This window comes from Schistocerca nitens, chromosome 2 (genome assembly GCF_023898315.1).
Source record: "Schistocerca nitens isolate TAMUIC-IGC-003100 chromosome 2, iqSchNite1.1, whole genome shotgun sequence".
Taxonomy (NCBI): domain Eukaryota; kingdom Metazoa; phylum Arthropoda; class Insecta; order Orthoptera; family Acrididae; genus Schistocerca; species Schistocerca nitens.
The window spans coordinates 653,542,346-653,554,747 of record NC_064615.1 but is presented as its reverse complement, the minus strand read 5'-3'; the positions used below and the strand labels follow the sequence as shown (position 1 = coordinate 653,554,747).

The 12,402-nt window shown below is 38.3% G+C and overlaps 1 protein-coding gene across 3 annotated transcripts in view; it reads right to left on the bottom strand.

Moving 5' to 3' along the window:
• The window catches only part of LOC126236771 (nucleoprotein TPR-like), a 315,616-nt gene that overhangs the window by 57,432 nt on the left and 245,782 nt on the right, over positions 1 to 12,402 (bottom strand). For all 3 annotated transcript variants that reach the window (XM_049946344.1, XM_049946342.1, XM_049946343.1), the window contains exons 31-32: positions 5,752 to 6,132; positions 4,826 to 4,939 (exon numbers count right to left, since the gene is read on the bottom strand). In XM_049946344.1, the coding sequence (XP_049802301.1) occupies positions 4,826 to 4,939; positions 5,752 to 6,132 (495 nt within the window). The remainder of the gene's footprint in view (positions 1 to 4,825; positions 4,940 to 5,751; positions 6,133 to 12,402) is intronic.

Below are 12,402 nucleotides of genomic sequence, written 5' to 3'. Positions count from 1 at the left end.
AAAGTGCAGCTTAGATTCGAGTAAGTACGGTAACTCTGTCGGTAAAGCACTTGCCCACAAAAGGCAAAGGTCCCAAGTTCAAGTCTTGGTTTGGCACACAATTATTTGCCAATAAGTTTCAATTTCAAGATATTTTGAAGGTGAATGTGTGCAAATGAGTAAAAAATCTTATTACCACAAATACTGAAGACTAAAACAACTTACCAAGAACTTCTTTTAGAAATTAGATATGGTGAAAAAAATAAAATGTGCATGTAGTATTTCAGGCACATCTGTGGGAGGGCTGCTCGTAATTATATGGGTGTGGCAGTCCCTACAGATATTCTTTGCCCAAAATATTATGGGCATGGTATTAATTCCAACATTGAAGGCAATGTAATATTACAGGTATGGCATTCAAAGTGTTAATTATTTAATTGCCTAAATACAATTTCATCAAACATCATGCTACTATGTATGCAAAGTACAAGTAAAAAGAGTGATATATTCTGCCACCTTAGCGAAAGTTCAGCATAAAAGTCTGGATAAATAATTATTACTGTCTGTTTTAACTTGCTGTAACACTGGTTTATAAATTAAATTTATGTCCTTAGTTTATAAATTACTGTTATTGTAGAATCGGTGGGCAGTTACAACATTTTACTACAAACACAGATACAAAAGTGAGCAACAGGTATAAAAAGGTTGACTACCTCTAATGCAGAGGGAAGGCGCTAGAGAAAGCAGTAGACAGTGCGAGTTACACTTGAGAAATAGTTGATGATGGATGCAGCTGGGGTGTTAGGCTGAAGCTACTGGGAAAAAGTTAAGCTACCTGCAACATCTCTGCTGATCTTCGGTTTTATATGAGGGTTTCAGTAAGGCTACAGCTAAGAACGATAAATAGTCACTGTCTCTGTTTAAGAACTTGGCTACTAGCATGGAGGCACATCAGCTACGGAGTTCCGTTTTGTAAATGATATTCAAATAAATTTAGAAGTTAATTTTGTCTTCTGGGTTGCTTGTTCTCCTCATTGTCCTCCACTCCATACCTCAGGAATTTTATTTAGACAATCAAGTCTCCCTCCACTTCAGTCAACCTACAGAATTCCATTTCGCACAAACCCTTATTGCTAAATCATTTGTAAACATGGCAGCATCACCCCTCTTGAAATTGTGGCAAAATACACTTTTATTCTAGGGACCTTCAGTATTTCCTGTTCATTATTATCTCGTAAGGTATATCCAAGGTTCAAAAGAATGAGGGTTCTTTGTTCATTACCTCCTTCATTAGTAAATTTCACTTCCCAAGTATTCTTCCAATGATTCTCAGTTTAGCATCTTCATCACCTAAGACTGGTTTTATGTTGTCCTTTCAATCTGAATATATTCCCAGATATTTTATAGATGTCCCTGTTTATTGTGATTGTTCAGGTGCTGTGTAAGCAAACAATTACATTTGTTTATGTTGAGTGTCATCTGCCAATACCTTCGCCAAGCATCGATCCTCCACAGGTCATCTCATGTTTTGCTACAATTTTATAGTCTTGGGATTTCTTTACATATAAAAGCATCAATCTCAAACTGCCTCATAGACTTTCCAGTGTTTTACATTAGGTCATTCATCTACATTATGCAGCATAATGGTTCCCTAACAGTTCCTTGGTACACACTTAAAGCTACATTTATATCTGAAAATTTCCATCCATTGAGAATAATATACCGTGTTCTATTTGCTAGGAAACCTTCAGTCAATTCCGTACACTCATTTTTTGTTACAAGGCAGGAGTGTGGAACTGTACTGAATGCCTTCTGGGAGGAGAGGAACACAGCATCAACCTGGGCACTGGTAGCTACTGTCTTCTGGGTCTCGGGGACAAACGTAATGAAATGGTTTCACAAGTTCTACAGACGAGAAAGGTGTGACTGGAAGCATTAATTGTACTCAGAAATTATACATCAGACTAAACTGAACCAAGGTCCATAGTTGCGCACAATGGTCGACTCGACATGAAAATGGGAATGACCTGGGCACTTTTCCAGCACTTTGAATGCTTCATTCCTTCAGCAACTTACAACAGACTGCTGCTTGAAGAGGAACAAGTTTTTGAATACTCTCTCTCTCTCTCTCTCTCTCTCTCTCTCTCTCTCTCTCTCTCTCTCTAATGTAGAATTGCATGTATCACCACATGAAAATTTCTATAAAAACATCAGAACTGTCATGTTTTATCCAACATTAGCACCAACCTTTACCCAAATTATTCAGCATCCAGAATTTTTACAAATTTCATCATATGTTTACGTAGTATAATTACAGTCAGAAACACATATCCACCACAAACATCCAGCTAATTTCAAGACACACTTTCCAATCAGAATTAAAATTTCACTGCTGGCTACAGCCAACTTTTTATGAGAACATTATTACCTTTTGTAAATGAGACTACAGTAAAACCCCTAATATACATTTTCATGTGGTCCAGACTTAAAAACGCAAAATTGAGAAAATGCAGGATCAAGGAAAATGTTCAAAGCCCCCAAAATATGAGCAAAAGTGCACGTAATTGGTATGTATGATTAAAAGTTGCAATCCTCTCCAATACTTTGTACAAAATCCGTCTGAGTGAAGGAAATTAAATCTAAAATGCAATCTTTATACATTAACTTGTGGTAAGGAATTCATAAGTTCTTTAAAAAAATCACAGATGTGTAATAGCAAGTACAAACCCACCAAAAATTGAAATGTCATCTTGGTACAAGGTAATCAAGCTGTTTTCCGACATGATACGACCACAAATTAGATGTTCAAAACGTGTTTTTGAAAGAGCATTGTTTATTCTCACCCAGAAAATTGCAAAAACTGATGAATGTGTTGAATTAAACCAAAAGCATCACAGCACCGAAGCAGTTAAACCAGAAGCATAAATGCAGACACCTGCTTAATGACATAATTTGTCACCATTGCTGTTATTGTTCGATGCCCCCCCCCCCCCCCCTTTCTTTTTTCCTAAATACGAGCCACACTTCATATGCTCACCATTGTTAAAGTGTTATGTTAGCCTTGATGAGAGAAACAGAGATGCGAAAGAAATTAGTTTACTTCCCCAATTGACGTTACAAGCTTATTTATAAGTCAGCTCAGTTAATTTCTGTACACTGTGTACAATGCAAAATTGAAAGAAAGTTCAGGTGCTACAGTTTCACTCCATGCCCTATATCACTGCTGCCATTTGTACGATCTACAGTGTGCCATGTGTACGATGCAAAGTATATACGTGAGTAGTGTATGCAGTTGTTGCAACTGTATTATGTCAGTTTTGAACATGAAAGTCTTTAAAATGTTCCATCACAAAACCCTTGTTCTATTTCCGTGTGGCACCTGTCACAGCACATCATCTACATAAAAAGTATATTTTCAGCACTTCACAAAATTCTTTCACCTGTATCTGCACTCCTGTCAGTGAAGGGACCCTCCCCCTCTTCACACATACATTAGGTGAGTTCGTTTTACATGTGTTAGTGTGGTGTGGTAGCTGCACTGGCTATTGGATGACTTAGCAAATCGCCAGCCCATAGGCGTTCATAAGCCAGAAAGGCATGACATTTCCTCGATTATGACCGAGCAAATTCTTCGAGACTCAGTGTTTGGATTTAAAAGGTTGACGATTGATATTGTTGCTGAATACAATACACTGGAAATACATGCAAAAAGATGAGCCTGTGTTATAAGATGTTTAAGAAAAAGTGGCGGCTGGGCCCCTTCATCATGTACTGACTCGGTCTGGAACACTTTGCATCAACTGTCTTGTTTTTCCATTACCACTGCAACCTAGCAGTAGTTGTATCACAACTGTGTGGTGAAGCTAAATGTCGCAAGTTATGCTGGCAACACCAACTGTGGATTATGTCAGCATTTCCTTTCTCACATCTCCCCTCTCCACAATGGCCTAAAATATTCCCTTAACTCTGCCACCGCCCGTAGTGCCAACCATCTGTCTTTTGTGCCAATTACAACTCGTTCAGTCAAATCAAATGTCAATAGGAAGAAAATGGGACAAAGTCAAGGGAGACATCAAGTAAAAACTTGGTCAAGGTAAACCTTACTAGGAAGAAATGTAAAATCAGGGAATTTTTAGCATTGATTTTACAGGTTTTCCACAAGGGATAAAAAACGGAGAATGTAAAATTGAAGTTCCACTGTAGTTATGGGACGTATCGATGGACCCTCCTGCAGTTTATTATTATTATTATTATTATTATTATTATTATTATTATTATTATTGTTTTTGTTATATTCACCTTTACTGTCCCATAACTCCAACGACAAATGCTATTTTCTGTAATTAATGAGATTAATATTCTCCCCTCTCTGAAATCGGTATCTTAAGTTTTAATTATGTCTGCGAAGGGGTTTTTCTGTTCTAAACAATACATTTGTGCAGGTCACACACACTCTGCTACTCTCATAGCCACTTTGTTTCTTTAGTGCACTGAATTTTGTTCTAAGTAGTAGCATGTTTAGAAGATTCCAAGTCAGTTCACGTAATGAGTTATTAATCCGGGGGAGGGTTGGGGGGGGGGCAGGAAAAAGTGTCTGAGGGGGGTGGGGAGGGACATTTCCACTGCAGTATTTCTACATTAATGACACTCATTGCAGGAAAGTAGCGTATTCTTTTTAAATGCAGTAACAACTTCACTAACTTGCCAGGAACCATACCCCTAACTACCTTGGGGACGTTCAGCATTATTTTTGTTTATGTTCTTAGACTACAATGGTACACTGATGTCATAAGTATATATACACAACAAAAACATATACGAAGCTGACAAATAAAAAGCAACCAACCTTGTGGAGATACCTGGAGTGGCGTCGTAGGAACGCTGCGACCAGTGCCTTCATCAAGTTGAGTCATGTCCATCCGGGTTTCATCTATGCCCTCTGAAGCCACCTGCCCAGTTGCTGAAGACAGAGAAAGCTAAAGCTGCACAACACACATTCATCTTGACAACTCAGTGTGTCTAATATGTACAAACTACATTTTTATGGTCCGTGGATTATTACTACAAATTTTGAGGTTCCCTTAAGGAATAGAATTCATACTTCTATCAGTCAGAGGCAAAAGCAAACACATTTACTCAATCCTTTACAACAAAATATTTATATGGCTTTCCAAAAAGAAGGTTCCAAAACCATTAAACGTTCAGTAGTACTCACCTACAACACTTACTCAATGATACAATTAGATATATGATGAAACACACAGAACAACAATTTACAATTCTATCAGTACACAGCTACATGTGTTTATCTACATTGCAGTTCAGCCAAGTTTGGAGATTCTCTACACTCTCATGGACTCCGAAGTCCTTAGGCACATAGTTGAAACGCAAATAAATGGAGAATTACTTGAGCAGGAAGAGTGTCTTAGGATGCCACTAATGATTCAATATATGAAACATCAAAAATGGAAGCTCTTGTAAGTGGAGTATTAAATAATCTTTTATTTATACATCTGCCTGTCACATGGCAAAAGGTTTCGGATTAGGTTTTCAGTTAAACAATGGCAGTATTTTCCTTTTTTAAGAACCAAGCCATCAAACTTTACTCTCTTGGAGCATGGCAGCGATACTTATATTAGCAAATAAAAAATAGAAAAACTAATAACAGAACTATTTACTTAAAACTCAGGGACAAATAAAATATTCTTAGCTTTATTTATTTTCTATTGTTATGAGTAAAGCAATTCTTTGAGTTAAAGTCAAAATACATACGCATACTCGGACGTGAAGCACTTGCAGAAGGAGGATGAGTTTCTGAGAATGTGAACCGTTGCTGCTGTGGCACTTGGGGAGAACTAACAGCTTCACTGAAGCCATCAGACCGTCGAGGTACAAAGAGTGTGGGTGTTGATGGGACAATGCTATCATCTCCCACTTCCTCAAACCCAAGCAGTGGCAGCTGACCCCGAGGAAGAGGTGGCACTCCAGGTCGGCCTCCACCAGCACCACTGCTACTACCTGAGCTCGTAGCTTCAGCAGGCTGCCTCATGTCTGAGTCAGCACCAGCACCAGAAGTGTCATTACTATCTGCTGCTGCCACACCACCTCTACTGTCACTGCTGCCTGACTGGTTCGGAACTTCACTGCCATCCTCTGCAGCACCAAACACACACTGTTACACTTTTGCCATGAATAAAAAATTGCACTAAATATTTGAATAGAAAATCATACATAATAATTAAAAGTTATTGTATTTGAAGGTAAATTTAATGAAAATTAGCTTCAATCAGCAACTTATACGTAGACAAAATAATGTGACATCCATTAATGTTAAGAATTTATAGTGGTGTGCAAACAAGAAGCCGTGTGCATGATGTGTTCTGCATAGAGAGGGATGGACAATACTTTGCAGCACCACCAGTGTGCTCTCTGTGTCTGTCCCGCACTCCAGCCATTACATTCCTCGCGAATCGCCAATGTGAAGAAAGAACCTCAATGGGCCACTATCTGTGCTTCCGACTTTCTCTACAAAAATGTACAGGAAACTATCGCTGCCATTTGTTAAATTTGTTAATTAACACTTGCCTTTTTGCTTCATGCCACCCATAATGACCACTACACTGCCTCATCACATCTAAAATAATACAAAAATCAACATTAAATATTCTACACACATCCCTAAGAGCACACTGCAAACACAGCAAAATGACATTGCTAGGTGGAGCATCATATGGTAATGTGCTCCTTGCTGTTGTATATCGCCCCACCACCTAATTTCTTATGTGCACACCACTTTAGTAATTGAAGATATGAGGTCTTAAGGACCATGATATTAGTAATTACATTAATGGAAGACTGTTTGGGTCACTTAATATTTTTTATTAAGTTATCCTGTTTCAACCTTTGTTGCAGCTCATCTTCAGATACACAAATCTAATTACTGTGAAGCGTACCTTATCAGCAGAGCAAAGATTCAATTTATTTCAGTCGTCACTCTGCTGGCGAGCTGAGCTTCAGAGCAATTACATGTATGGATCCAACAATGACCTTTAACGAAGTTCAGAAGGAGTTATTCTCTTAAAACGTACCAAGTGACTCAGACCACGTCTTTCGTCATGTTAAGCACTTAAAGTGAGCTGAAAATGCTTCATCTTTGAAGTATACATTTTTTGTTTCTGAGTGCAACTATGGGTAACGAAAGTAAATACAGAAACTGTTAAAATTTTACTTATAATGATCTCGCATGAGGAAATTTTGAGTCTGATATCATTACAACTGAATACAAGCTCCACATGGACAAAAATGGGAAACCATACTGATACTGGTCTTTTTTTACAGAACAATTACACAGCATCTGCCTAAAGTGATACAGTGAAATCACAAAAAAAGTCTACATCGAAGATGGGCCGCTTAGAGGAAAATTGGGCATAGAAGACCGCCCATACATGCCATCATTTAAAGTGTTACTGGCACATTGTCAGTGATATAACTTCGTGAATGATACATACTAAAAAGTTGATCAGATGCGAGTAGGACTCGCTCACTGAGGGTTCCGTACCAGTTTATGTATACAGACAGTTCATTCACTACGAGAATCTAGAATCCCCTGACACTGATCTGTTAAGGTACCATCCCTGGGAATTCCAAGATTTTCCAGAATGTTTTAATTTTAGAACAGACAGACAGACGGATAACAAATGACAATTTTTTGTGTGCGATATAATTAAAAATTAACAGTTTTCAGATATCTTCCTTTACTTGTATTGTGGAGCCTTGCTTCTTACCATATTTCATTCTAGATCAACGGGAAGTACCCAATCAGTGTTCATAAGTGACTTTGCATGCATAAAAATATGTAACATAAATGGCTGTATCTTTTTTGGTTGCACTGACAAGGGGAGGCCGCCAATTGTGAAATTCAGATTCGATTCATACTGTGCATAATAAAAGCTCATGGCCAGAGGTGTAATGTGGCAAAGCACCAAGATGCACTTCTCAGCCGTTGTCGAGAAAATCGACAGTTAAAAGAAACCGTTGCGGTGAAATACTCTCTACGATTAATAGTTTTCTGCAGCGTCGTGGCGCAGCGGTAAGCGCTCGGGTTCGTAATCAGAAGGTCGCCGGATCGAATCTCGCGCCATGCAGCTTTTTTTGGTTATAATAGAGGGAAACATTCCACATAGGAAAAATATATCTAAAAACAAAGATGATTTACCAAATGAAAGTGCTGGCAGGTCGACAGACACACAAACAAACACAAACATACACACAAAATTCAAGCTTTCGCAACAAACTGTTGCCTCATCAGGAAAGAGGGAAGGAGAGGGAAAGACGAAAGGATGTGGGTTTTAAGGGAGAGGGTAAGGAGTCATTCCAATCCCGGGAGCGGAAAGACTTACCTTAGGGGGAAAAAAGGACGGGTATACACTCGCGCACACACACACACATATCCATCCACACATATACAGACACAAGCAGACATATATATATATATATATATATATATATATATATATATATAAAAAGAAAGATGATGAGACTTACCAAACAAAAGCGCTGGCAGGTCGATAGACACACAAACAAACACAAATATACACACAAAATTCAAGCTTTCGCAACAAACTGTTGCCCCATCAGGAAAGAGGGAAGGAGAGGGAAAGACGAAAGGATGTGGGTTTTAAGGGAGAGGGTAAGGAGTCATTCCAATCCCGGGAGCGGAAAGACTTACCTTAGGGGGAAAAAAGGACGGGTATACACTCGCGCACACACACACACATATCCATCCACACATATACAGACACAAGCAGACATATATATATATATATATATATATATATATATATATATATATATATATATATAAAAAGAAAGATGATGAGACTTACCAAACAAAAGCGCTGGCAGGTCGATAGACACACAAACAAACACAAATATACACACAAAATTCAAGCTTTCGCAACAAACTGTTGCCCCATCAGGAAAGAGGGAAGGAGAGGGAAAGACGAAAGGATGTGGGTTTTAAGGGAGAGGGTAAGGAGTCATTCCAATCCCGGGAGCGGAAAGACTTACCTTAGGGGGAAAAAAGGACGGGTATACACTCGCGCACACACACACACATATCCATCCACACATATACAGACACAAGCAGACATATATATATATATATATATATATATATATATATATATATATATATATATATATATATATAAAAAGAAAGATGATGAGACTTACCAAACAAAAGCGCTGGCAGGTCGATAGACACACAAACAAACACAAATATACACACAAAATTCAAGCTTTCGCAACAAACTGTTGCCCCATCAGGAAAGAGGGAAGGAGAGGGAAAGACGAAAGGATGTGGGTTTAAAGGAGAGGGTAAGGAGTCATTCCAATCCCGGGAGTGGAAAGACTTACCTTAGGGGGAAAAAAGGACAGGTATACACTCGCACACACACACATATCCATCCACACATACAGACACAAGCAGACATATTTAAATATGTCTGCTTGTGTCTGTATGTGTGGATGGATATGTGTGTGTGTGTGTGTGCGCGAGTGTATACCTGTCCTTTTTTCCCCCTAAGGTAAGTCTTTCCGCTCCCGGGATTGGAATGACTCCTTACCCTCTCCTTTAAACCCACATCCTTTCGTCTTTCCCTCTCCTTCCCTCTTTCCTGATGAGGCAACAGTTTGTTGCGAAAGCTTGAATTTTGTGTGTATATTTGTGTTTGTTTGTGTGTCTATCGACCTGCCAGCGCTTTTGTTTGGTAAGTCTCATCATCTTTCTTTTTAGATATATTTTTTCCACGTGGAATGTTTCCCTCTGTTATATATATATATATATATATATATATATATATATATATATATATATATAAACCCACATCCTTTCGTCTTTCCCTCTCCTTCCCTCTTTCCTGATGAAGCAACAGTTTGTTGCGAAAGCTTGAATTTTGTGTGTATGTTTGTGTGTCTGTCGACCTGCCAGCACTTTCATTTGGTAAGTCACATCATCTTTGTTTTTAGATATATTTTTCCCACGTGGAATGTTTACCTATATATATATATATATATATATATATATATATATATATATATATATATATGATGTGAATATAATAGAAGGAAACATTCCACATGGGAAAAAAACATATCTAAAAACAAAGATGATGTGACTTACCAAACGAAAGCGCTGGCACGTCGATACACACACAAACAAACAAACACAAACATACACACAAAATTCAAGCTTTCACAACAAACTGTTGCCTCATCAGGAAAGAGGGAAGGAGAGGGAAAGACGATGATTCTGGTCCAAGCTGGGTGAAGCCAGCAGTCAAGTGTGCGAGAGGTGTGCTCACTTGTTTGAGTGAATGGCGTGTGTTTCTCTTTTTCTGACAAAGGCTGTCACTGAAAGCTTATGTGTAAGTGCCTTATAATTGTGCCTGTCTGCAACTTAGCATGTTATCCTTATGTTAAGCAGCAAATATATTTTCCTACATCATTTATAATCCTACCTGGAGTTTTCAATGTTTAAATTTTAAAGTAATGTTGACAGAAATGATAATTATAAAAAAATGGGAAGGAGGAAAGGAAGGAAAAGTGTGAGGTGGGTTATTAAGCAATTTCTTCCTCTTGAATTTCCAAAATTTCTTGCTCACTCAACAAACATGATGTATTTGTGGCAGAAATACAGTAAACTGCGAACCCAAACAGATACTTTCACGATATTACATCAATTCAATCACACTGGCTCAGTCGTTCACAACAGCAGCTGTTACGTTTGTTAATGTTTCTTTTGAAATAACTCTAGAAATTGACAACAGAAGGCAGCACCTGTCAAGAGACACATGACAAGATGTCCTTACATTGTTTTCATACTAAATGAGTCCAGTTTTTGAGCGATAGGGCTCACGCATCAAAACTCACAGCCTGAGTTATACTCAGGTGTGTTTTTTGTTAGCAAAACTATGTGGCTCAAGCTATGCTCTGGCTTGGTCTCCATAGTGTCAACCACAGTACCACCTCACTTGGTAATAAATGGCAGAACGAAGACTTGTAACTAGATAAACTGGAAGTGACTCAATAAAGTGTTGATATTTCTGTATGGATTTATGTAATGATTCTGTTTGTAGTGCTTCTCGGATCATAATAGACTAGGGGGCAGAGTCTGTCTACCAATCAAAACGTACTAGATCCTGTATTCAGTCCCAGCCACCACTTACATTCTCAATAAAGATCACCACCTATGGTGGCAGAATACTTCCAGTAACAAGAGTCACATTCATTGTTCCAGTGGTCTTGTCAAAAAGGGAGGAGGAGCAGATAGAGGTTTAGGCATTGTCATGCTTTTGGAGTGGGAAAACTGTCCAATAGAGTGGAAGAATCAGCAATGATTAAAGGCATGAGGATGCATAAGGCAATGGAAACCTGTATCTGCAGGTCATATGATCTGTAATTGGAAAAAAAGTCATGATGATCTCTACATCAGCAAAAGATTCCAGATTAGTCCCCCATTCAGATCTCCACAAGGGACTACTAAGAGGAAAATTTATCCAGAGTGCCTTCTACATGCATTAACGGTTCTAGTGAGAACTACAAAATGTTCCTTAGCTAACAGTGCTTCTCTCAACACCTGGAGTTTTTCTGTATTCATTAGCAAAGTGACTATTCAAACATCTTTTACTAGATACACTATTATCCATCTGGGTTTTGAAGTAAAGTGTGTGACACATTGAAGGTGACTATACATTGTGATTTTGCTGCTGTTCCATTTCAATGCTACCAAATATGTGCCTTGCCTTTTGTTGAAGTACTGTTTTAGAATGAGTGTAGGTACAACCCACATGCTTGGAAGCTCCATACAGAGTCATTACTTGCTAAACTACAGCAGAAGAGAGGAATCTAACTGTGCTCTGATTAATTTGGGCACTGAGTAATTCTACTGTAGCAGGATGGCTAGGGATCATGCACTGTTTTGCCTAAAATTCAACCAAACACCAATGGCACATAAAGCTTCACAGTTGGCACTACTTTCAGTTTCCATTTGCCACAGGCAATGTTTGTAACAGAGTAGGCACCCTTTATGTCATTACTGCACCGAGTTTTATAAGCTTAGAACCATAAAGATAATTTCTTTAACTAAGTATTTTTGTACATCAAGTGTTCCGTCTATGTTAGGAGAAAAAGGAGATGCTGACAGCAATGGCTCATTTATTAGTATAATATTCAAACAATAATCAGCTACTACCAAAATAACAAGATATAAAGGTGGGTGAGATAAAAAGGTTATCCATCACCTTACAAAAGATTTATTAAATTACAAGTTATTTGACAGATTTTCTCACTTCTAATTCAGATACATCTAACTGGACACCAGACACTACCGAACTACATAAATAATATAAGCATGTGCATAAG